The sequence below is a fragment of the Centrocercus urophasianus genome, unplaced genomic scaffold (assembly GCF_019232065.1).
Source record: "Centrocercus urophasianus isolate 14NV4802_14NV808 unplaced genomic scaffold, USGS_Curo_1.0 seq_31, whole genome shotgun sequence".
Taxonomy (NCBI): domain Eukaryota; kingdom Metazoa; phylum Chordata; class Aves; order Galliformes; family Phasianidae; genus Centrocercus; species Centrocercus urophasianus.
In genome coordinates, this window is record NW_024884878.1 from 10,097,487 (window position 1) to 10,122,645 (window position 25,159).

General features: G+C 49.0%; 1 protein-coding gene and 1 long non-coding RNA gene across 2 annotated transcripts; one reads left to right on the forward strand and one right to left on the reverse strand.

Moving 5' to 3' along the window:
- Window positions 1-336: 336 nt before the first annotated feature.
- On the reverse strand, window positions 337-1,916 carry LOC122166047. The gene is made up of 3 exons (XR_006170652.1): window positions 1,790-1,916; window positions 772-1,027; window positions 337-574 (listed from the first exon to the last, which is right to left on the reverse strand). It is a non-coding gene; the product is annotated as an uncharacterized LOC122166047 (long non-coding RNA).
- A 9,943-nt stretch (window positions 1,917-11,859) lies between these two features.
- SMU1 (SMU1 DNA replication regulator and spliceosomal factor) lies at window positions 11,860-24,443 on the forward strand. The gene is made up of 12 exons (XM_042829490.1): window positions 11,860-11,935; window positions 12,108-12,318; window positions 12,891-13,043; window positions 13,571-13,681; window positions 14,386-14,514; window positions 15,729-15,848; window positions 16,216-16,332; window positions 16,505-16,632; window positions 19,165-19,291; window positions 21,751-21,918; window positions 22,184-22,336; window positions 22,958-24,443. Exons 1-12 carry the CDS (start codon window positions 11,910-11,912, stop codon window positions 23,054-23,056), a joined length of 1,542 nt encoding a protein of 513 aa, XP_042685424.1. The 5' UTR covers window positions 11,860-11,909; the 3' UTR covers window positions 23,057-24,443.
- The last annotated feature ends 716 nt before the right edge of the window (window positions 24,444-25,159 follow it).

The following is a 25,159-nucleotide window of genomic DNA, read 5'->3' on the forward strand; positions in this document are numbered from 1 at the left end:
TGGTGCAGAAATGCGTGGAGGATGCTAAGAGGAGCTCTGCCCAGAGGTGGGATTTATCCAGGCAGCCTCCATTCTGCAAAGAGGGATCCCCATGTTGGGTTGATTTAATTCCCTCTGTTACCGGCTGTCTGCTCTCAGACACTCAGTGCTGCCTCCCCGTGTGCCATGCTCAGAGCAAAGCTGCTGGGTGGGGGTCTGCACACCCCCAGGCATCGCAGCCATGCTGACTCACGCCTGCAGGTTGCTGTGGAACCACATCACGCTGCCACATGTTCACTTCTGCAAACTGTGCTATGCCACATCTGGAAATATCAGCTTTGAACTGAGCCCCTTGGTGGGAGACACTGCTTGTTCCCACAGAACAACTGTGTTCTGCTGTCTGTGCGAGGTGGTGAGGAAGCCCCATTCTCACTGCTCCCTGTTGGTCCCACAAACCTATATTGGATGAGCCTCAGAGCAACCAGGTCTTACCTGGGAGCCAGATGTGTTGAGCAGGGGATGCACTGGGGCTTCTGAGCTCCATTCTGATATATGCGTTTCTACAGTTTGCTGGCAGCGTGCCCTCAGTGATTGCCTAGGTTTCACAGAGAACAAAAAAGGGCTTGCTGTGTGGAAAGTCCCCATCCTCAGTGTTCGGGACAGTGATTTGCACAGCTGAGTCATGCCTCCTACTGAAGGATAGCGTTGAATAAAGGTAGTGTGTGCGCAGGCAGTGCGTCACTTGTGTCGCTTCCCTGAGAGGCAGGGCACATCCAACATGCGCAAATCTACCTGACAGAGGACCTCGGAGGACCTTGTTTTAGCCTGGTAGTCTTGCCCAGGGAGACAAATGGCAGGCAACAGCTGATGGCAGACGAGAGATGGCTCCCTCTAGGAGGACGTGGCCAAGAAAGAGAAGCGGCTCGTGCTGCCTACATCAGCCCAGCTCACAGGGTCACCCAGCTTTACAGCCTCAGCATCTGTGGAGTGGGTGCTTAACGGCAGATTGATGTGGTCTTGGTTGCTTCTCACCTGTTTGTCAAATGACCTGCAAAGGTCAGGGTAGAGAGGGAGAGGAAAGGCCGTAAAGTTTCACTCCCATGGGTGAAAGAAGAGGGAAAGTGATGCAGCAGCATGAACTAGAGCTCATCCCACCTTCATATCACTCCTGCCTGAAAACAGTGGAGATGGCAGAGGCCCTTTCATGTCCTGTTTCCAGGACAGAGTCAGTGATGAGCACTCTGGTCCCAGCAGGGCTGGCCCTTCACTGGTGGCCCACGTTAGTATGTCCCACGTTGGTCTGATATCACCATGCAGCAGAGGGTGGTCAGCCTACCATATCCATGGCAGCACCTCCCATACTTCCCTCCCTTTTGCTCTCCCTTATCATTGTTTCCACTCTGGCAGGAGCTTTCCTCTGCCCCTCTATACCTCTATACCACTGTATACCTCTGTATACCTCTATACCTCTATATACCTCTGTATAACTGTATACCTCTATACCTCTATACCTCTGCCCTCTATACCTCTATACCCTCTATACCACAGCCCAGACCCCGCAGCATCCTCTGGACTCAATAAACTACCATGCACAGCAACAGCACTTCCCCAGCCACATCTCTGTGCTCCAGCTGAGTTCAGGAGCAGCCACTGCGCCCTGACTCATCAGAACTTCCTTCCCACCATAGCTGTGCATAAATAACAACTAATTTGAGCAACGCTAGCAAGGACGTGGCACCAGGCCATGTGCCTCCAGCCCTCTGCCTAAAACCCTTCCCCTGAAAACGGTGGAGTTTCTGACACAGCTGACCTCACCATCCTGCCTCTGCCCAGGGCTTTTCCTTCTGGGAATCCTGGCTCAGCTCTGTTCCATTCTCACGTTGCTGCTGGAGTGGGTGGTGAGGCCTGGTGTAAGTCATCACTCATGTTGGCGTTCCTGACATATTCCCAGGTGACTGAAGTCCCTGCAAACAAACCCATTCGTGTTCTCTTTTGGCACAGAAGTATTTATCAGACCAGCTGTTAATGAGGGTTACTGGTCTGTTTGGAGAAGAAGAGAAGAAGAGAAGAGGAGAAAAGTAGAGGTGGTTCTTGAGTAAGAAAATCTCACCAAATGCCTGGATAGCTCTTGGCTTTGTGAGCAGAGAGGACTCAGACGCTGCTGATGCTCTGCTGGTTAAGCTGCCGGTCCAAAGTTTGTGCCTGGACCTGATTAAACTGAAATCCTCTTCTTACGTCTTCCCCAAAGCATTCCATCTATGGTCATGTGAGTGCACTACACAAATGAGACCAAAGAAGAAAAATCTTCCCCTTTCTGGCTTTTCTGGATGGAGACCTCCTCTCTCCCTGCTGCACTCTCCTGGGAAGGCTGCCCTGACTTCTAGGGCTGCACTTAGGGGCTGCTGCTCCCTGTTACATCAGCTGGCACAACCAGGAAATGCTTCGCCACCGGCGGAGGCCAATCCAACTGATGTTAAATCCCTTCCCATTCCTCCCCTCCCCAGAGGAACCAGGTGCAGACCCTTCATGTCTCCTCATGGGGTTCCTACAGGAAAAATTCAGGACAAGGTCCTTATCCTAAGACCAGCATCCCACATCTTCTGTGCCCCTTTGCCTCCGGTTGCTGTGAGAGCAAACACAAAAGGCAGGACAAAAGGAGGCATTCAGTTACTTTGTTTTGGGAATGCTCGTTGGAAAAATAAAACAGAACGGAATTCCTTTGTTAGCAAAGGCTGCGCCTTCTCCTGTGAGCAGCTTCCATGTGGCTGCTGGTAGCACATGAGTAAGTGATTATCCCGTTCCAGACAACATCCTGGGAACAGAAAAAACACCAGACATAACGGCACTGCAATGCTGTAACAAATCTAATATCTAACCCCTGCTGTTGGAGCTTCAGCACTGCTGGGACAAGAACACAAAACGGGCAGAGCTGTAACAATCCACCTTCAAGGGAAAGAAGTAACTCCTGCTGATGTTTAACTGCACAGATGGCCACTGCACCAGCACTGCAGCTGCTCTGCTCTGCACCAGCCCCACCAGAGCCTGGCCTGAGAGGAGGTGATGCCAAGAAGCTTCCATCTCAGCTGAGAAGAGAGGAGGTTGTGCTGCCTGTGCCACCCCAGTTCTGGCCGTGCACAAGTGCTGGGAGCAGCGGTCCCCTGAGGGAGCGAGGAGACAGGGCTGTCTGCACTGTGCACCTCAAGGTCCCTGGCGAAGGAAGGATTTTATTAAAAGCAAGAGAGGCAGAAATACTCAGATCAAGCGTAGAGAAGTGGATGGGAGCCAGAATTTTCACGTCTAGGCCCCCTGTGATGCTTATAAATAATCATTTTCATGACAAGTCGTACTTGCAACAGCATCATTTGCCCTGAGACCAGTGCTGCCGGCAGCTTGGGCAAGGAACTGAAAAGCAAGAAGGCTAAGTCTTTGAGAAATGGTCTGTAGTCATTCTGTATACATTTGCTGTCATGCACCCTGAAGTCAGCCTGTAACTGATGAATATCCTCACTGCACGCTTCCTGTGCTCTCCTTCCTAGGCACACGCATCACACTGGAGTCAGAGAAGTGTTCCTTGGAAACCACCAGTGGTTCTTGGGGACCATCTCCAGGCCCTGTGCTGGGCTATGGACGATGGAGATGAAGCTGTGACCCCAGACTCAGCGACCGAGCCCAGGTGCCCCACAGAGTTTGAGATCTGGCAGCTGCCCAGACAATTCTTGGGATACCATCAGCACTTGCTCTCTCAGTCTGATGGAGAGCAAGGCCTTGCAGGCTGGTAGCTGTAGGACAGATAAAGAACACGGCCACCAGCACAGCTTCTCTCTCCTGGCCAGGGCAGAGCACTGGAGCAACAGCCCTCCTCCAGGAAAGACTCTTATGTCCCAGGTACCAAGGAGAACATCGCATCCTGCCCTCTGTAAATCCAGAGATCTTTAGGCCAAAGAGAAGGAGACAGAACACTTTCTCACACCTTGGCCACTGTCGCACCAGCCTGACCTCATATAGCAGCTGCACAGCATGGGGATTGGCCTCAAGCATGGGCAGCTGAGCCCCTGGTGCTGGGGGAGACTTGGAGCCTGTTGGCACAGCAAGGGCCCTGACTGCACGGCCCAGGAGCAGATCTGTTGTTATGACAGCTCTCAGGCTTTGGTCAACCTCTGTGATTTCTTCTCAGCAAATCCTTGCTTAGAGAATTGAGAACAAAAGCCAAGAAAACCTGTTGAATCACAAGAAAACTCTCAGGTGGAAAGGGACCTCTGGAGGTGCCCGTCTCCAAACTCTGCTCACACCAAGGATGATGTTAACAGCCACCAAGGTCTGCAGCAAAGTTTCCTTCTTTGCAGGGCAAATACCAGGCCTCCACCCAGTGCTCCTGTGCAGTGTTCTGGGGGCATCCTCTGCAGGGGCAGGTTGTGTAGGCATGCCTCATTGCCACGTCATGAGAAATATGTCACCTGCTCCAACACATCTGGCAAGAGGATGTTTTCAGTGAGCCCCAGGACCTTGCATGGCCATTGGTGATCATCACCCAGAGATGCTAAAGGTGACAGCACATCAGAGGCCAGAGCACGAAAGCAACTGAAATCTGGTCTGTGGCTCTGCAGTTCAAGAGAGACATGGGGAAACGGGAGAGGAGCAGGCAAACATCTGCCAGGGCAGGAAGAACCCCATGAGGAGACATGGAGGGTCTGCACTGGGTTCCTCTGGGGAGGGGGACAAATGGCAGGGGATTTAGCATCAGTTGGACGGGCCTCTGCCAGTGGCGAAGCATTTTCTGGTTGTGCCAGCTGATGTAACAGGGAGCAGCAGCTTCAAAGTGCAGCCCTAGAAGGCTTACCACGGTAGCCTTCCCCAGGCATCCTGGGGGGTGTTTCCAGACACAGCTGTACAGAGCCACAGCCAGCTCCTCCTGCTTACCGCTGGGGAGAGATCTGCTGAAAGGCAGCTCTGGAGACCTTCGAGGGCTCCGCTGTGTCCCATGAGACCCAGCACATCACTATGGGCTCAGACTGTGTGAGTGAAGTGAGCTGGTCTCACACAGCAGTGGCTGCTCCGAGATCCTTCAGCATGTTTCTGAAGTGTAAAGCACGGCCTGTGGCACACAGCTGTAAAATCAGGTCACTAAGCAATTCTACAGCTTCTCACGTTGTGGCAAATACCTGCCAAACCTTTTTTAGACAACATGGGTGGAACCTGACCGTGGCAATCAGGGCTTGGCTTAGGAGTCTTCTGCAAGGCAAGGAGATGGCTCAGAGGCAGCTTTACTTTTTCTGAATATCCTCCTGGCTTTTCTCCCTTTATCAGGAAGGTCTGAGCTTCCCAGCCCTGGCACAGTCCCTGGCTAAAGGAACAGCAAGGGGAGAGTCCCAGCCACATAGTGTAACAGGAGGCTGCCAGCTAGCCAGGCACAGCTCTGCCTCCTGTCACCTGCCCCTCCTTGGCCACTCATTATCACACCTTGCTTCATTTGTAAAGGCATCCAGAGCCCAGCCCAGGATCGTGACAGGGACACACGGCACAGCCTGCAAATAATCAACCCAACTTAACGTCACTGGACAGCACTGATGTTAGCTCTGGGTACGCAGGAATTCACCTGCCCCGCACACAGCCCTTAAAAGTGAAACACAAGTATCAGATCAAACTCGGGGAATAAAAGCTCCATCAGCCTGATTGCCAATTTTGCTTCTAACCTTCAAGTATCTTTATCATGAATCACATGGGAAAGTCACCCCAACTGGCCGCAAGGAAACAGCTGTGAGGCAGACTTCCCCTCCAAACACGTCACAAGGAGATGGGACTGCCCACCTCTATCATGCCATGCCCAGCTTTTACGTGGTCTCCTCTGCTCTGCCTGTGCCATAATAAATGCCTGGCTATCAGTATGCCACAAATCGATCAGGACTTCAGGGACCATGAAGTGAAGGCGCATAGTGGGCATCTCCACAGAAACTGAACAGGGGTTCCTGAGCCTCTGCTGCCTCTGTGCATCCCAGTGCCCCACACTGGTGAACAATTGCATGCACAACTTCTGCAGGTGCTTTTTTCACAAGGAAACATTCCCCACGTGAAGGCAAGCCTGGGTCTTTGGAGCAGCAGCCTGCACCAGCACTGGAGTGACCAGATTTCCCAGGCACACAGAGACGCTGCGCATGACGGAGGTGCCCACACCCAGTGTTCACCTGATCCGGCACCTTACTATGGCAGGTGTTGGGCCTCATCTCAACAACCTCGACTTCATCTGAAAGGGGATGTGAAACCTAACTGCACAAAATCTCTGACCACACTTGGGCTGTGCTTTCACCTCCCCAAAGGAGAAGTAGGAGTGGCTCCAGCTCTGAATGCATGCTGTGAGCTGCCTTCCAGGGAACCAGCAGTTCCCGCAGCTCACCAGGAGTTCCCAGCAGGTGTGGGGGAGATGCAGGGCAGCTCTTGGGACACCCCAGTGCCCGCTGGAAGGCTGGGTTCCAACCTGACCCTGCAGATGTCTTACTGCAAGAGCAGCTGCTGCATTCTGGGAGAGCAGACCACCACTCAACCTGATCTCAGCAGCTTAGAGGAACAGATCAGATGCAACCTCATGCAACTCAGCAGAGACAAAAGCAAAGGTTTGTCCCTGGGGCAGAAGATACTGCAGTGCAGGGTGTATAAAGAGAAAACTATCACAGAATCACAGAATGGCCTGCATTGGAAGGATCACGAATCTCCAACCCCCCACCACGTGCAGGGCCACCAACCTCCCCATTTCACAGCAGCCCAGGCTGCCCAGGGCCCCATCCAACCTGGCCTCCAACACCTCCAGGGATGGACGGGGCATCACAGCCTCTCTGGGCAGCTGTTCCAGCACCTCACCACTCTCACAGCACACAACTTCCCCTGACACCCAACCTCCATCTGCCCTCCCTCAACTCCAAGCCATTTCCCCTTGTCCTGCTGCCATCTCCCCTTTCCAAGAGCTGACTCCCCTCCTGTCTGTAGGCTCCCTTCAGGCACTGCAGGCTGCCATGAGGTCACCCCGCAGCTTCTCTTCTCCATGCTGAACAAGCCCAGCTCCCTCAGCCTGTCTTTGTAGTGGAGGTGCTGCAGCCCCCTGCTCATCTTTGTGGCTCCTCTGGACTCTCTCCAACAGCTCTCTGATATTTCTGATATTGGGGGCTCCAGACCTGGACACAATACTGCAGATGGGGCCTCACAAGAGCAGAGCAGATGGGGACGATCACCTCCCTGTCCCTGCTGGCTGCCCCTCTGCTGATGGAGCCCAGGACACCATTTGCCTTCCGAGCTGCAAGAGACTGCCCAGAAGTCCTCACCACGATCACACTCTGCCTGAATGATGCTTACAGCAGAAGCAGGCCAGTCTCTTCTCAGAGCTGCAGAAGGAGAGGGCATGCTGGGGCAAAAGGCACATGCTGCAGCAAGAGAAATTCCAGCTGGGTGTGAGAAATTTCTTACCCGGGAGGGCAGTGCACCACAGAGAGAGCAGATCTACTTCCCTGGAGATACTCAAAACCCAGCTGGAAGAGGCCCAGCACGACTGGACCCAGCCTGGGAGCAGGGAGTTCAAGTACAGACCTCCAGAGATTCCAGCTAGGTCTTTGCACAGCCTGGAGTTACGGTGGGAGACGGGGAGAGGGGGACAGTTGCCTCCCTCTGAGGCAATCAGCCGTGCTCATCTGGAACTCCCCCAGCGTCTGGGACAGACCCAAGATGCTACGTGCCTCCTCCACCACCCTGGCCTGCTCTCCTGCTGGCATGTGGGAGGTGTGGCTGCTCCATGGCTTGGCGAATGCAGGAAGCTATGTGTCCCAGCAGGCTTGTCTGGAAGAATGGTCTGAAAACGCAGAGCAGAGCTGGAATCGGCCTCCTTGCTCTGCACAGCACTGTGGAGCAAGGACTTGACATCATCTTCTTCCCAGCCAGCTCAGGAATTAATACTGCTGCTGCAACTCGGAGTCCCCTAATGCTCTTTCTGAGATTTTCTCTGCTGCCTCTTAAAGTCCCATTTCTGCTTGCACACACATGGTTTTATTGATGCAGAGCAGCGACTGAGCGGGCAGAGGAATGAGACAAAGGAGGAAAATGACTGCAGGCATGTACTAAAGCATTCAGCTTGTCCAGCTGAAAGAGATTTCTGTCAAACAATTTTATAAGGAATGAGGCATTTTACAGGAAAAGCAGGGCCTCTGCTCTCATTTCCTTTCCCCTCTTTTCCATGAACTTCAAAGAAAAGAGGGGTCAAAACAGAGGCCAGGCAACTGGAATGGAGTTCCTGAGCCCTACTGCCTAATTAGTCCAAGCTACATTTTATTGGCTCTGATGGGCCTGGATTATAAATCCTCCTTGCCATGTCACCAAGGTTCAGATAAAGCCAGAATGTGACCCAGCATCCCATCGGCGCCAGCGGAGGTTCCCTCAGCTGCAGACCAGCCGTGGCTTGGCATGGCTGTGGCTGAAGCGCTCCCTGTGGAACCGAGATCATCTCTATCCCCCCAATACCTCATCCCAGGGCTGCCCACCAAAGCCTGAGCCTGCCAGTGCTGTGCTGCTGCCCTGCTGTCCCTGTGCTATGGGGCTGGGGTACCACAAGTGTTTAGCCATTGGCCGCCGCCTCCTCAGGAGTTCTAGGATGGCCTTGAGCCCCCCTGGCCAGGCTGCCCACTGCCCTTCCTGTCCTGCAGCTGCCCTCCCCAGCCTTCCACTTGCCACCCCAGTGCCCAGCAGAGGAGACGATGACATTCCTCCATCTGCTGGCCACGCACCTCCTCACGTGGCCCAGCACGCAGTTTGCCGTGCCAGCAATAAGCTCGTTCTTGCACAAATGTAAGGAGCCCTTAAAACTGCTTGCCGATTTCAAGACACATGTCTCTCCCTGAAAGATGCAGCAGTCGGGAGTTTCTTTTTCAGGACTTACTAAAAATAGTCTCAAGAGCAGAGAGACATAAAAGACACAGCCTATTTCTCCTGCACAGCTCCTCTCACCATGCTGGCCTTGGAGAGGTGCATCTTATTTTCAGACTGCAGTGACTGTGCTTTGATGGAAGGACTCATTTCCGGCCTTGTGGCCTGGAAGCTGAGAAAGGCAAACTCCCCACAAGAACATAACCTGGAAAGCAGAAAAAGGACGTTACTGTCACCGTAAGTTTATGTGGCCTCCTGATGCTCATGACCACGGGAAGCAGAGCCCTGCGGCTTGCGAGGCTGGTGCTCACAAGCCAGGCATCTGGCTGCTGGGAAGGCCAAGTCCTCAGATGCGGAGAGATGTGGGTCACTGTGCCACTGCAGGCTCCTTGCCCTACTCACCGGCCATCACAGGCCGGTGGCTGTAAGGCTCGGTCCTCAAACTGCTCTGGGAGGAGAGCAGGAGGGATGCAGCAGGACCTGCGCAGGGGTGTAACAGCATGGTGACACCATCCAACCCCTCTGCTTACACAACTTCCAAGCTACCCCGCATTTGTCAAAGCCACGGCTTACAGATTAACCACGAGCAAACCCTTACTTGCTCCAGAAAACCAGCTGCTTTTGAATCAGAAGAGACCTACGCATTATTATCTTTACCAACCTTCAGCTGGGAGAAGAGCTAAAGCTCTTCCCAAAATGATTCTGATTCCAAATGTGCTCAGCCCTCACTTAAATGAGCCATTCTGATGAGGTCTGGCTTTAACTTCCAGTTTCACTGGGAATCATTTGCACAAAGATTGCTTAGCTCTCTTCACATCTGTTTCTCAAGTCATACAATAAATTCAAAATCTTCCCCTTTCTCATGTAACACACCGCAAAAGCTGGAACCCTGTGTGTGCTGGCTGCAAGGACCCCTGGAGGTCTGGACAGATGTCTCTTCGGGCAGTTCTGCTGCCAGCTCCAGATCAGGCTGGCTGCAGTTGTGTCTAGCCACAAAGCCAAAATCTGCTTCCAACGTGCATGCGCAGCCTGAGGCACATGGGAAAACCCCCTCCTCGGCTGAAGTTACTGAGAGCTCTGACTTGCTCCACAGAAAGGGTTAGCTGGGGTGTCCATCCCCTCCTTCTGCTGTCAAGGAAGGAGGGCCAGGTGGTGTACACACCACCACCATCCACCTGGTCTGATTGTCTCCTTGTGCTGCTTCACCTCTTAGAAGAATGTCAGCCTGAGCACGCAGAAGTTGTGGGTTAGGTAACCTGTCTGCCTGGCTTTCTCTGCCACATGGCAGGAACACACGAGGGGGAGGGCAGGAAATAATCAGCCATTCAGATGAATTCACCTACAGAGTTGAGTCAGACTCCCATGTGCTGCCAGCACAAAAATAGCTGCCATCTTTGGATTTTGCAGCTTCATGTAATTCAGCCTGGCTAAAGCAAACAGCTGGCTTTGCTTTGCTACCAACTGGATCAGAGTTGTTCTCAAAACAACCTTCAGCAGACTTCTATATACCTGTAACTGCAAAGAGATATGCCTGGCATGCTACACTGATTCTTCCCCACACTAATCCCCACACCTCTGTAACAGCAGTCGGGACAAAGGAACTGGGATCACTGAGAGGAAACAACAGCATGCCAAACACTCTGCCTCGTTCAGTATTTCTTCGACTTTGTGTTACTGGATTACTTTCTTAAGTACTCAGGGGACACAAACAGCAAAGAACAGCTTTCCTTGGCAAAGGCAGGCAGTTTCTCACACTCTGCTGTTTTCCATGGCTCATCCAGCAAATTGTACACCAAGCCTAAACAAACAGCAAGGAACAAGTCCATCCAAGAGAGGCTGACTGCAGCAGATTTCACAAGCCCTTGTGCTGGCAGCCAAGCTCTGGGCTGTGAGCGGGTAGGAAGTGCCCCACGCCAGGGAGACAGCAGTGCTGAGACTCCTGGTGTGACCAGCAACCCATGCAAGGGTTTCGCTTCTTGGCAGCTCCCCCTAAACCACCTACATGCAGTGAGGAGGGACAGTGAGCATGATTTGACTTTTAGTATTAACCAGGGCTTGCAGACTTTTGGACTCGATCACAGTCCAGCAACATGGATGGGCTCCCAGTTTTTCTGTGTGCTTAGCAGTGTTGTCTCTTGCGTCCTCTTGCCACCAGAAGGCTCTGCCTAGAACAGCACCATTTTTCAGCTCTTGCAGTCCCAAAGCAAAGCACAGTATATGCTAATACGTTCCTTGCTAGTGAAACACTGCCTTATGCAGTACCACTCCGCGATGCGTGACATCCATGCTGTCACTGGGTTGATTTCAGGCCTGCAATCAGTGAGTATTTGTTGACGCCCACAATTGTTTGACGCCCACAAACCCGCACATGCAGTCAGGCAGGCAGGCCAGATGTAGTCCCACACCCTTGGCAATCCCGACAGTGTGGAGACAACGCCAAGAAGCTCGCTCAGCAGGTTAACCTACGTGAAGCGGCCATCCTGTTCCAAACCAGAGGGGCAATAAGAAGCCCCGTCGGCTCCTGGACCTGCAGCACAACTCCAGGCCCTCCTGCTGCTCTCCCCATGCCCAGGCCAGCACAGGGCAGCAGGCCCCAGGCTCAGCCCTGTCACCCGAGCTGGGCTGCTGTGGTGGCACATGCCTGGGGGGCAGCTCACAAGGAAGGAAGCCTTTCCTGCCCCGCTGGATTTCAGCCTCGTGCTCGGCCATAAGTGCAGCTCCAGGCCTCCAGACACAACCCACAGCTGCACTCAGCCTCCCTGCGGATCGCCGGGGCCCTGCTCAGCCCGCCAACCCCGGCCCGCAGCCTAAGCGCTTCCCCGCGCACTACCGCCAGGGGGCGCAGCCTCCCCGCCTTCCCCCGCGGAGTGCCGCACCGCGCACGCGCGCCGTCCTCCTCCCGCCTTCCGCCACGTGAGCCGGGCGTCTCTCCGCTCCCTCCCCTCGTCACGTGGTAAAGACCGCGCGGCGCTTGCAGGAAGTGCGCTGTCGCGAGAAGACCGGAAGCAGCGCGGACTTCCGGCGCGGCTCTCAAGATGTCGATCGAGATCGAGTCCTCCGAGTGAGTGTGTGGCGGCGGCGCGGGGCCGGGGTGGGGTGGGGCGGTCGGGCCGTGCCGTGCTGTGCCGTGCTTCGGAGCGGTGTCAGGGTGGGAGGTGGCCGCTGGGATCCCCTCACCTCTGCGGCTGTGGGGCGGGGCGTGGCGTTGCTGTGAGCCGGGCTGTACTCCGCAGTGTGATCCGGCTGATCATGCAGTACCTGAAAGAGAACAGCCTGCACCGGGCCCTCGCCACCCTCCAGGAAGAGACGACCGTGTCCCTCAACACCGTGGACAGCATCGAGAGCTTCGTGGCCGACATCAACAGCGGGCACTGGGACACGGTGCTGCAGGCCATACAGTCCCTGAAGCTGCCCGACAAGACCCTCATCGACCTCTACGAGCAGGTGGGCAGCACGAGCAGCGTGCAACAATCTGTAGGCCTCCTCTGCTTTACACGTGCTCTCTTATAGAACCTTTTATCGGCTCTTCTGAGCTGGGAGGGACTCACAGGCTCACAGACTCACAGAGTCCAACCTCTGGCTCCACACAGAATCACAGAATGGCCAGGGTTGGAAGGGACCTCAAGGATCACGAAGCTCCAACCCCCCTGTGCCATGCAGGGCCACCAACCTCCCCATTTCACAGCAGCCCAGGCTGCCCAGGGCCCCATCCAACCTGGCCTTGAACACCTCCAGGGATGGATGGGGCATCACAGCCTCTCTGGGCAGCTGTTCCAGCACCTCACCACTCTCATAGCAAAGAGCTTAGATCACACAGAACCACCTGAAAAACAAACTGTGCGTCTGAGCATTGTGAGGATGTTCCCTTAGTTCTAGCAGCTTGTGGCTGTGCCTGCTGCCCTGGGGAGCCCATTCCATGCTCTCTGACCTCTGGGGAAGAATGTTTTCCTAACCCCTCTTTCTGCTTTCCCTGGTGGTTCATCTTTGCTGATGCAGATGCTAATCCCTTATTGCAGGTTGTGCTGGAGCTGATTGAGCTCCGGGAGCTGGGTGCTGCCAGGTCTCTCCTCAGGCAGACAGATCCCATGATCATGCTGAAGCAGACTCAGCCAGAGCGGTACATTCACCTTGAAAACCTTCTGGCCAGATCTTACTTTGATCCTCGTGAGGTAGGTTATGCTCTTCCCATGTACTTTGCAATGTTAAGCTGTCTTGCTTGACTCCCAGCATTGCTCCAAACTGTTAAGGGCTTACAGCATATTTTCTTTTACATTCTGGGAGTAAAAACATGCAGGTTCACAGTTCCAGGTGTTTTATGAAGTGTGTAGAACTGATGTGTAATTCTTGATCACAGGGCAGAAGAACAGTGAAATGTTTTGCTGGTGCAAATTCAGGATTTGTTCCGCTGTCCTGCCACAGGGTGATGCTGTGTTCTTCATTTGATACCTCCCTTATCTTACAGATGTGAAGAAAATGTTTTGTAAACGAAACTAATGTTGCACAGTAATAATAGTAGTAGGAAGAAATGACCTCTGATTGTGTAAATCTGACGTTCTTAGTGAAAGAAAACCTTAAGTGTTTGAAGGACTGGAAATAAAGACGGGGGCTGCTTGAAAATGTGTTCAGTTTGGAGCAATGAAGTTTTGTCTGAAAAATAGTTAGGAGGAATCACTTCATAGAGATGACTTCTCTTTAGGCATATCCTGATGGAAGCAGCAAAGAAAAGCGGAGAGCTGCTATTGCACAGGCTTTAGCTGGAGAGGTCAGCGTGGTGCCTCCATCTCGTCTGATGGCGTTGTTGGGGCAGGTAACTGGGGAAAAATCACTGTCAGTTTCTGTAGATCTTTGTCTTATAAGATGAAATATGGTATAGTTCATCTTTCAACTCCACAGAAACAGAGCTCAAGTGTTGCATGTTTACATGTAGCTGAAAGTGGTCTTTTCTCCAGGGATTTGGTAGTTGCAGCAAATGTTAGCCCTCTGAATCTATGTAGTGGATTTCTCCTCATAAATACTCAATGCATAGAGATTATTTTCAAAATAAGCATTACAACACACCATTTTGCAGTTGTACTTAGGATACCTTTTGATTTTCAAATTACGCTTGTTTATGTAGACAATTTTTCATGTATTTTGTTGTTTTGTGGCTTATCTCATAACTTGTACTTTCAGGCTTAAAAAGAATCTTGCCATAATTAACGTGGCCTGGCTTTTGAATTTAATCCAGGCTGTTTTAGGCAGATGAGCAGCAGGTCAGGTAGTTTACGCCAGTAGGAGATCAGGCTCATCACACTCTGTACACACTGTGTCATGCTTACCAAAGGGAGAATGAAAAGGGGGGTCATCAGGTCATTCATGCCGTTCCCTTCTTATTGTGGCTATAATTCAGGAAGGATAATCTAAATCTGGTTTGCTCTTGAGTTGAACTCACTGTTTAAAAAAAAAAAAAGCTTTGAGGAGGAAGGTGTTTATTAACTGACAGAGTGGGTTTTGTTTTCAACTCCTGAAAAGGCACTGAAGTGGCAACAGCATCAGGGCCTGCTTCCTCCTGGGATGACAATCGACTTGTTCAGAGGCAAAGCGGCTGTGAAAGATGTGGAAGAAGAGAAGTTCCCCACACAGCTGAGCAGACATATTAAGGTGATTTTTGTTTACTTTCTGTATCCCTGTTTACTTGTATCATCGCTCCTGCTTCCTTCCTATGCTTTATGTTAGGAGCTACAGATTCTCCGAATTTGTCTGTTCTTTATTGCCAGTAATCTTTACCTCTTTCCCTCTCTCCTTGTTCTCTGCGCCTTCTTTCATCAAAGAAACAAAGGCTTTCCTTAACAAAGCCTGAAATAAGGTGCCTTGACAAGATTAGGTGCTCATGGGACTTGTGAATGTGGTTGAAGCATTTAATATTCCTTTGACTTCACCATAAGGAATCTTTAGGAGTTGGTTTTATTTGTCTTCTTGCTTGTTTCTGGATAGAGTTACTGTTGCTTTAAGCTAATATGTGTACACAGCATTTCTGAGGAACGCTGAAGTTTTGATGGTGGACTTGTCAGCTAATGTAATCAGTATCTGTTTTGTCTATTTTGTAAGAATTCAGCCGTGTAGATTCCAGAAGAGGAAGAAAGCTGTGCTGTGGTGACGCTGTGGTGCTGCAGCTCTCATGGTGTGGAACAGGCAGTTTTGTTATGTGGAGGCCTTTGAAATTTACCTAGCAGTCAGTCCTGTGCAGTAGGAAATTTCAGCTCAGTTTGGTAGCTCTACTGGTTTTCACAGTGATCAGAAGATACCGTGTTTCAGAAGTGTGATTTTGTGAGATTTCTTGTGTTCAGTGGCAGTTTGGTAATGCTGCGTTGGAATTTGTTCTGTTTTCCAGTGCTTATCTTGGATTTATGTATTGGCTAGTGAAAACGTTTTGTTATACTTATTTAGCATCATCACTTCTGTTTCTTTTTCTGCTGAAAAACAAAAAAAAGTATCAAACGCTCTGTGAAAATGTCCCCAGAGAAGCAATGATTCCCAGTGATGTAACTTGCAATACATCAGGATTTCTGGAATCTGCTGATAGGTACCAAGTGCTGAGAAGGTATTTGTTAACATTCACAGCTCGCTGAAGAAAAGCTAACCAAAATTGCTGTTTTTGTCAGTATGTAGTGCTTGGCTTAAGCTTAGCAGCCAGTACCAGGTGACTATATGTATCCAAAAAGACCTTGTACCTGAATATTAGGTATGTGACTGCACATCTCTAGGCAACACTGGAATTTATGGCCAAAAGGAGGTTGTGATTTTCTTTTATTGTGAATCGCTTGTTGTCATTTAGGTTGCTTATCAGGCTTACTTTCTGTTCCTGTATAAAACAGTTTGGGCAGAAGTCCCACGTGGAGTGTGCTCGGTTTTCACCTGACGGCCAGTATCTGGTCACTGGCTCTGTGGATGGTTTCATTGAAGTGTGGAACTTCACCACTGGGAAGATTCGGAAGGTACGTTTGTTCTGTGGGCAGCTCAGGAGCTGGAGCAGGTGGCCTGCATGCTTTTGTTGGCTTCTGTGAGGCCGTGAAGGATGCCTGCTTGGTGCTCTGTGTTGGCCTGGGATCCTGACATTGATTTAATTCTCCCTTATCGCTAACTTCCTTCTGTGATGACACTTTTTTCTCCTTTCCAAGTATTTGTTGTTGCCCCTAAAATGGTGACAGCAGCATTTTCTGGTCTTTCTAAGACTGTGAGGTTTGATGATAAGCTATAAAATGTAGCTGGAGTTGAGGCTATCAGCATGTTACAAAGTGCTAATAGTTATGAGCGTAAAATTTTAACTTGCTGTTGACTGGTGGATCTTCTGCTTTCTTTTAGGATCTGAAATACCAGGCACAAGATAATTTTATGATGATGGACGATGCAGTGTTGTGCATGTGCTTCAGCAGAGATACAGAAATGCTGGCAACTGGAGCACAAGATGGGAAGATCAAGGTAGGAGTCCTTCCTGAGGAACTTTCTCAGGGCTGGTGAAAGACTCATTTGTCATGGTGAAATAATGTTGCAGTTGTGCGTGAATACAGAGGCACAGCCACATATTGGCTCTGACACACTGGCTTTGCTGATCGAGGTATGAAGTAACTCCTCTTGTTTGTTTCCTTTGCAGGTGTGGAAAATCCAGAGTGGTCAGTGCCTGCGGAGGTTTGAACGAGCCCACAGTAAAGGTGTTACATGCCTGAGTTTTTCTAAGGACAGCAGCCAAATTCTTAGTGCTTCTTTTGATCAGACAATCAGGTAACATGAGAAAACGTGAGTTGTAATGCAGGGGAAAATGGTGTTCGCATGAATTGGTTAAACCTTGATTTGTGTTTCATAGAGTTTAGATGCTGATAGGAGAGCTGACTTCTGTGGGTTGGAGAGGGGCAGTTTGAAAGTCTGGTCTTTCACCATGCTTAACAGCTTTATTCCAGCTGCAGGGACACAGTGCTTCCTTACCTCTGCTGCTGCTTAGATCAACTTCAGATGTTTTATTTCCCATGAGATTCCCAACTTAAAGACAGATGTCAACCTTCAGAAGTAACGTTTCCTGTAACAAACTTAAGGACCCATGTCTAATAGGACAGGAACATTTCTTGAAAAGGCCTTAAACAGCTCAGTTGCAAACACTCACTGCCTTCAGTAGGTGATGTGACATTACTTCATTCCATCCAGCATGTTTGTTTTTTTTTTTTTTTCTGCAGCAGAACAATGGGCTCTTCTTTTTATTCTATCTATTATAAATTCTCTGCATTTTTAAGATTTTTGCTGCATCTTCTCTGCTTCTCCTGATAGTGGCTGAGTGCAGTAGAACTTCCCCAAGTTCACATCCCTATTCCTCTTGGGTCAAGAGAGCTCTCAGAGGGGGGAACAAGAACAAGGACCCAAAGAACGTGTTTTCTGGGCATCGGTTCTTCCCAGTATTCTGACAGGGAATAGCAGAGACCTGGTGCTCTTAAGTCAGCCAGGTTGATGCACTTGCAGAGCTTCAAGGACAGGACTTGCCACGTGTTTCAGGAGGTGCCAGTACAGCTAGCCCCTGCAGTGTTTTAGGGTGCTCACTTTTGATCTGAGTATCTCTTCAAGTGCACATAACATTCAGAGACAGGTTGGTAACTGGGTCTGATTGACCCACAAAACAGAAAGCTGAAAGAGGTGTCTCATTGGCTCATCTAGAACTTGTCATGGGAAAGATGGCACCAGCCTTCTCTCAGGAGTACGTGGCTCTTAGGAGGAACAAGTTCCAGAAAAGGAAAATTTGTCAGTTTGTAAGTTTATCACTTTTTTTTTTTTGCCTTGAAGTTAACACTTGGACTGTGGAGAAAGTTGGATGAGGTTGAGGGATTTCAACCCTTGAAGACTTTCAAACTCAAATTGGATTTGAGTGACCTGACTGGACGTGGAAGCTGTTGCATTGAAGAGAGCATTGGAGTATGTGTTATGTCAGGTTCCTCCCAGCCGAATCCCCGTGTGATTCTGTGGCTCCTCTCAGAAATCACTTGCTCCAGCCCTCTCTGCACTGGATTCTCCAACACATCCATCTCTTTTCTTGTAGCAGAGGCCCCAAACTGGACATCACACTCCAGAGATGGCCTCACCTTTTCCATGTAGAAGGGAGCCCTGGTCTTCAGACTGGGCATTGCCTCATGCATGCTGCTGTGTGGCTGGGTTCCCCATTGCCACAGCATTCTGCTGGCTTTCAGTGTGCTCTTCACAAGGACTGCCAGGTCCTCTCCCAAAGATTTCTGCCACCATTTAGTTCTTGTTTGATTCTGAAGCATGAGGTTGTGCTGCACTTTGCGTTTATCAGGTCTCAGCATCGTAGAGTTTTTCACACCCCATCTGTCCATCTTGCCAAGGGTTCCAGCTTTCTTATCTGTGCCTTTCTAAACTGGGTTATTTGTAGTATGAATTTGATTGATCCAGTGCCTAACAACTTCATGTGATTATTTTTAATTGAACGGGATTACATAACCTTAGCCTTAGCCTCTTGTTTGTGCTGCAAGCAGTAATGGTACTGTTGTAGATGAAAATGAGGGTACTGCTAAAGATCTGAAAGCAACTGCACAGTGAACAGGCATTGCAAAATAGCTCAATGGGAGCTATCAGTCCATACAAGTCACAGTACAGATGAACCATAGCATAGGCAGGCAAATGATGAAGTTGCACAGCAGAAAAAAAAAAAAGAAAAAAGATTATGGGAAGAGATTTCAAATGAAAAATGCTGGTATAAAGAGATACTTTTCACAGAAAGGTTTTGGTTGGTGCTCTTTTATTTTCTGTGTGTCACTCAGTACTGGTGGAAGTGTGCAGTGAACATTTCTATTTGTGGAGACTGTCTTAACTCCACTGGAAGAAGCCTTTCCAAGGCCCTAAGCAAGATGGTATCACTTAACAGTCAGCTTTACCGCAAGGAACCTGCTGAACAAGAGACCCTCAGAGGTCAATCCAAACTTGAATTATCAGTGCTTCCTTTGGTGGCACAGTGAAGGGAAGACAGTGCTTACCCTTTAAAGTTTTTGTTTGTCAGATTCATAATTTCTCTCTTGTAGTCTTGCTTCTAAAATATATTACATACGAGTCCTTGAAGTTGAAAAGCAATGGCTTTTCTCAAAGGTTTTTACTGGAGCACACAGCATCTTTGAAAGGGATTTGTGGTTAAAAAAATACAGTTTGGAGATTTTTGGCACTTCTTATTGCTGCCTGTCAAATGTAGCTCAGATTTAAAGTACTGTGGTGATTCAGACTACTTCAGTTGCTCACTCACATCTGACTTCTGTTGCATGACAGGATTCATGGTTTAAAATCTGGCAAAACTTTAAAAGAATTCCGTGGTCATTCCTCCTTCGTCAATGAAGCCACCTTTACCCAGGATGGTCACTATATTATCAGCGCGTCCTCTGATGGCACGGTGAAGGTAAGGTGGTGCTCACCCTTCTTCAGAATGCACCTTTGCTGTAAAGTGCTGCAAATGAGATCTGGTAATGGTCCATGGTCTCACAGAATCACAGAATCACCCGGGTTGGCAGGGACCTCAAGGATCATGTAGTTCCAACCCCCCTGCCTAGCAGGGCCACCAAACACACACATTCAGATCAGGTTGCCCAGGACCCTGTCCAACCTGGCCTTGAACACATCCAAGGACGGGGCATCCACAACCTCCCTGGGCAGCCCGTTCCAGGGCCTAACCACTCTCCTTGTAAAGAACTTCCCCCTAACATCCAACCTAAATCTTCCCTTCTTCAACTTGGATCCATTTCCCCTAGTCCTGCTGTTGTCAGCCCTTTTGAAGAGTTTACTCCCCTCGTGGGTGTAGGTTCCCTTCAGGTATTGAGAGGCTGCAATGAGGTCACCCCGCAGCCTTCTCTTCTCCAGGCTGAACAAGCCCAACTCCCTCAGCCTGTCCTCATAGGGGAGGTGCTCCAGCCCCCTGCTCATCTCAGTCGCCCTCCTCTGGACCCTTTCCAAAATCTCAATGTCTTTCTTGTACTGAGGGCTCCAGCCCTGGACACAGGACTCCAGATGGGGCCTCACAAGAGCCGAGTAGAGAGGGACAATCACCTCCCTGTCCCTGCTGACCACCCCTCTCCTGATGGAGCCCAGGATCCCATTTGCCTTTCGAGCTGCCAGAGCGCACTGCTGGCTCATGTTCAGTCTCTCGTCCATCAGGACCCCCAGGTCCTTCTCTGCCGAGCTGCTCTCCAGGCCCACTCCTCCCAGCCTGTACGGGTGCCTGGGGTTCTTCCGGCCCAAATGCAAAACCTTGCACTTTGCGTGTTGAACCTCATTAGGTTCACCCGAGCCCAGCCCTCCAGCCTGTCGAGGTCCCTCTGAATGGCATCCCTTCCTTCCACCGTATCAACCGCACCACTCAGCTTGGTGTCGTCAGCAAACTTGCTGAGGGTGCACTCAATTCCCTCATCGATGTCATTAATAAAGATGTTAAAGAGCACCGGTCCCAAGACAGACCCTTGGGGGACACCACTTGTTACCGGCCTCCACCTGCACACAGAGCCATTGACCACCACCCTCTGTCTGCAGCCTTTCAACCAATTGCTTATCCATCGGGTCGTCCACCCATCAAATCCACTTCCCTCCCATTTGGAGATGAGGATGTGGTGGGGGACCATGTCAAAGGCCTTGCTCAGGTCCAGGTAAATGACATCGGTCGCCTTCCCTTCGTCCACCAATGCCGTCACTCCATCATAGAAGGCCACAAGATTAGTTAGGCATGACCTTCCTTTGGTGAAGCTGTGCTGGCTGTCTCGGATCACAGCCTCATTCTTTATGTGATCGATCGTCTCCTCAGTCTGCTGCATCCCTTCCCACGTGCCTGTGGAAGCAGGATGTCAGTGCGTGGTTTGCTGCTGGCCTCTGCTTCTTCTGGAAGCAGAATTGGGAATGCAGCTTCTCTTCCTAACACGTGGGGATTTCTCTGTCTCAAACAATGGCATTTTCTTGAGTACCTGTTTGTTTATTGGTGCTTTGGAGTCCTTTGCTGTATGTATGAGCTGGATAGCCTCATGTTAATGGCACTGATGGCTGAAATGATACGTTTGGCTTTTGGTCCCCAGCTAAGAGTGGAACAGTTGTAATAGTTACAAGTAGTAAAGCACTGTTGTGTACAGTGTCCTACTGACTGTAAAAAAAAAATAAATAAAAACTATAGAAGCAGCTGTGCTGTGTGGGACCTTGGTGCAGCTGTGGGGGTAAGGAGACAGAGGTGGCTTATAGATGGGAGTGGATGGAAGCAGTGTGATGGATCTTGTTTGTATTCACTGGAGTCTTAATTTTGAATTTGTCCTATTTACCAGACTGCCCCAGTAGTGCAGTAGCTGTCTTCCAGTTTGGTTATACTAGCATGTAAACTATACACGTATTCCACAGCTGGTGAGTTAAATTTCATTTTAGATGTTGAATAAGCAGTTTTACTTCCTGTTTCTGAATGGCAGGAAAAGCCTGCTTTAGTATGTGAAGCAACACATGGACATCACTTACTGTGGTATCAGAGAGGCTTTGCTTTTTCACCATCTTCATGTCTGTCTTGTGTAGGAAGGCTGCATGTGCAGTGGCCACACATATATTTACAGGTGCTAGCTAAAACCAGAAAGCAAGTGTGGACTTGCTTGTAAGGACAGACTCCTTAAAGAAAGGGATCCAGGCTGAATTTGGACAGTAGTAACTCACTTTCAGGTCATTCATAGAGAAACTTTTCATGGTGTCCACACTTCAAAATAATTCTTATTATTTTACAATGTGCATCCATCCCTAGTTCCCTTCAGTGGCATTAAAAAATCTGAGTCTAGTACCTCAGCTCCAAAAAGCAATTTTTGTTTACTTTTCTTTGAAGGTAATTAATTTTGTTTTTCACGCTAGGTTTGGAACGTGAAGACGACAGAGTGCTCCAACACCTTCAAGTCCCTTGGCAGCACAGCGGGGACAGACATTACTGTCAACAGTGTCATTCTGCTGCCCAAAAACCCAGAACACTTTGTTGTTTGCAACAGATCAAATACAGTTGTCATTATGAACATGCAGGGTCAGGTACGTGACCTTACTGGTGTCCTTTCTGTCGGTCACTCTAAGAACGCCAGCATCCTGGGCAGGGTTTGGACCTGCTTTCTCCAATTCACTTTCACGGCAAACCGCTCTGGACACGGTTAGCAGAATATCTTGACTTGCAGGAAGTGGTTACTGATATGGAGAGAGATGTTTTCTAAATAGACCTAGTACTGCCTAAATGTTTTTGCCTTGAAGATGGTAATTGTGTGCCCCAGTCTAATCTTGTGCAATGTTTTGGTCTCTACAGATTGTAAGAAGTTTTAGCTCTGGTAAGAGAGAAGGTGGTGACTTTGTCTGCTGTGCACTCTCTCCTCGTGGTGAATGGATCTACTGTGTCGGTGAAGATTTTGTGCTCTACTGCTTTAGCACAGTGACTGGCAAGCTGGAGAGGACACTGACAGTAAGTTTGTAGCTTGAGCCTCTGCAGAGTTGATGATCTCAGTGCTTGTTACCTGTGAGGTCTGCCAGAGGCTTTCTACCAGTTAGTCTTTCCCTTCTAGCAGCCACAACTGCTAGTGACTGCATTCCAGAGTGCATGAATGTGCTGAGGCTTTGTTTTCTGGAACATTTTTGATCTTAATAGTTCTGAAAATGTTTCTCCCTGGGACAAGAATTAATTGGTGGAAACTGTTAAATATACTAGAGCAAATGTTAATCTGGGCTCTAGCTGGTAGAGAATCTGTCCAAGCTGCTGCAGTTAAAGCTGCCAGTCTTAAATTTGTCTGGGATTACACCAAACAGAGGTGCCAGCTTTGAACATCAGCATTTAACGGGGAGCATTTCAGTGTAGTGGGTTCCAGCAGGTAGGAGATGAAATTGTCCTTCTGCCAACAAAAATGTAATCGCTGTGTCACAAGAGCTGGAAGTTTAATGTTGTCGAAGTTCTGGTTTTTTGCTTTTATTGAATGCACAAACTGTTCTGCCCCTCAGTTCAGTTTTCCTCTACTCTAGTTTGAAAATACCTGGCTTGAGTTAATGCTAAAGAAAGGCTCCTGAAGCTTCTTCTCTGCTTCTTCTCTAGGTTCACGAGAAAGATGTCATTGGCATTGCTCATCACCCTCACCAGAACCTGATTGCCACTTACAGTGAAGATGGCCTCCTCAAGCTCTGGAAGCCATAACCTGATTTTACAAGAAGCTCTGAAGCGTGCCTGTTGTTTGCAGGGTGTTGATGTTTGTGCTTTTGCAAGGTCTAAATGCACAGAGCATGATAGTTGCTCAATTTTAGTTCAGTTTTACAGACAAAATTAGCTAGATTTTTGCTAGATAGATCAGTTGATTTGAGATTCTATACTTCTGTTTTTACCAGATCAGCCAAAGCAACTTCTGCGTGAATGATTGCTCTGTCTCCTGAAGCGTCAACTCAGGTGCTCTTCATAAACGTGAATGAGCTAGGAATTAAACATACAACAGGCTACCAGAATAGAGGAGAGTACTTTCTTTCACTAAATGATATGGGGATAAGAAGGCTTTAAATGATACGGGGATAAGAAGGCTTCCTACTTTCCACTGCTGAAACGAAGGCAGTTTTCCTGGATATAGATAAAACTACCCTGTCCTCTGCTCGAAGACTGAACTTTTGTAGCCCAGCATGTTTTGCTGTGTTTCATTTTCATTATGCGTAGTCACAAAGCTTCCTCAGAATGAAACAGTTTTTTTTCCCAGTTTCATAGGCTGTCCCTTTATAAAACTGCCTAACGTGGCACTGAAATGTATTTTAATTCCTATTTTGTATCTGTCATTTATTTCCATTTGCTTCCAGGCTGGAAGGAATTCCCTGGCTGGATACTGTCGTCAGACCAGCTGTAACTGAAACAGGCCTCAGGATCAGTATCTAAAACAGGCCTTTTTACACAGACCAAGTCCTCAGTGCAGTCATGTTGCACTTCTATTAACACCTTGAATTTCAACTTGCCTTCCTCTTTTAAAAAGCCCGTGGCAGACCCAGGTGGGCCTAGTCAGTGGTAACAGTGATACTGAGGTCCCACACTAAGGTGGAATAATCCCAGGCTCTTCTGTTTGGAACAGGTGATTGTTTGAGATGTCGGCAAACCATTATGAATGTTCACCAGAATCTTACAAAATATGACAACAGCTCTTATAGGATGCAGCTAAAATAAATGTTTTGTATGTAATGATTGGACAAATGCATGTAGATCCGAATCTGCTGCACCTCCTGTTTTAATTTCTTGTAGAATGCTTTCTTTCAAACAGCAGCAAGTTTTTGTGACTTAATAAATGAGTTCCAAGTTAACCTCACAGTCTTTCTCAGCTGATGGGCATGACCCTGGTGCAAGTACTGACCGTCAGCCAGGGGCAACCCGTTAGCACTGACCTGTGTGTGTGACCAGTGTAAAGAAATGCAACATTTTAGCGTAACTTCTCATGCAGCACTGCTTGCTCACTGCAAACCTAGATTTAGTTCTATGTTAGCTGTAATGTTTTATTTCCTAACCTGTTTTTTACTCCCTTAGATATAGCAATAAAGTTATTTTTTAGATAGCAAAAGGTGATTATTTTTTTTTTCTGCCTGAAAATACACTGGTGTATTGGAAACATCTGACAATATTTTTATTATCTGACTTGTTGCTGGCTTCCCTTTCAGGTTACACGGAACTGCTAATCCTCAAATGATTAAATGGTATCTTACACTGTTCTTTGAAAGAAAAGTTGCTGAATCCAATAGAACTGCCTGTCCAAATCCTGAATGTTTAAAGATTTTAGGTGCATTTTCAGAGGAAATCTGGCCTTTCTTATGTTTTTTATTTAGAAGTTTTACAGCTTATTGCCTCATCTACCCAGGGCTTAGAAGCAGGAAATAGTGTGCACTAATATTTCTGAAAGGACCATGGCATGACTGACCTCCTTGGCTGTGGCTGTAATATGTACAGTTACTGACACGGGGCATGAAACTATAATGGTAGTCTTGAAAACACTCCTAATTGCTTCTCAGTGTAATCTTGGAAGAGATTTTATCTCTGGAGAATTAGCCAGGTGTTACATGGTTTTTATCTGAATATAAGATTTCAGGAAGACAACCTTGAATGCTTGCATTAGCATTACAGAAAGCATTGTTTGCTTCTTCACCCATGGGCCTTACTTTTGCTCTTGGACTATTTTACTTAGAATTAGGCAGTTGTGTGATACGTAGGAGAGTGCAGTGTTTTTGGCACTGGGGATACTATCAAGTTTCACAGGTCAGTTCAGATCTGCTAAATCATAGT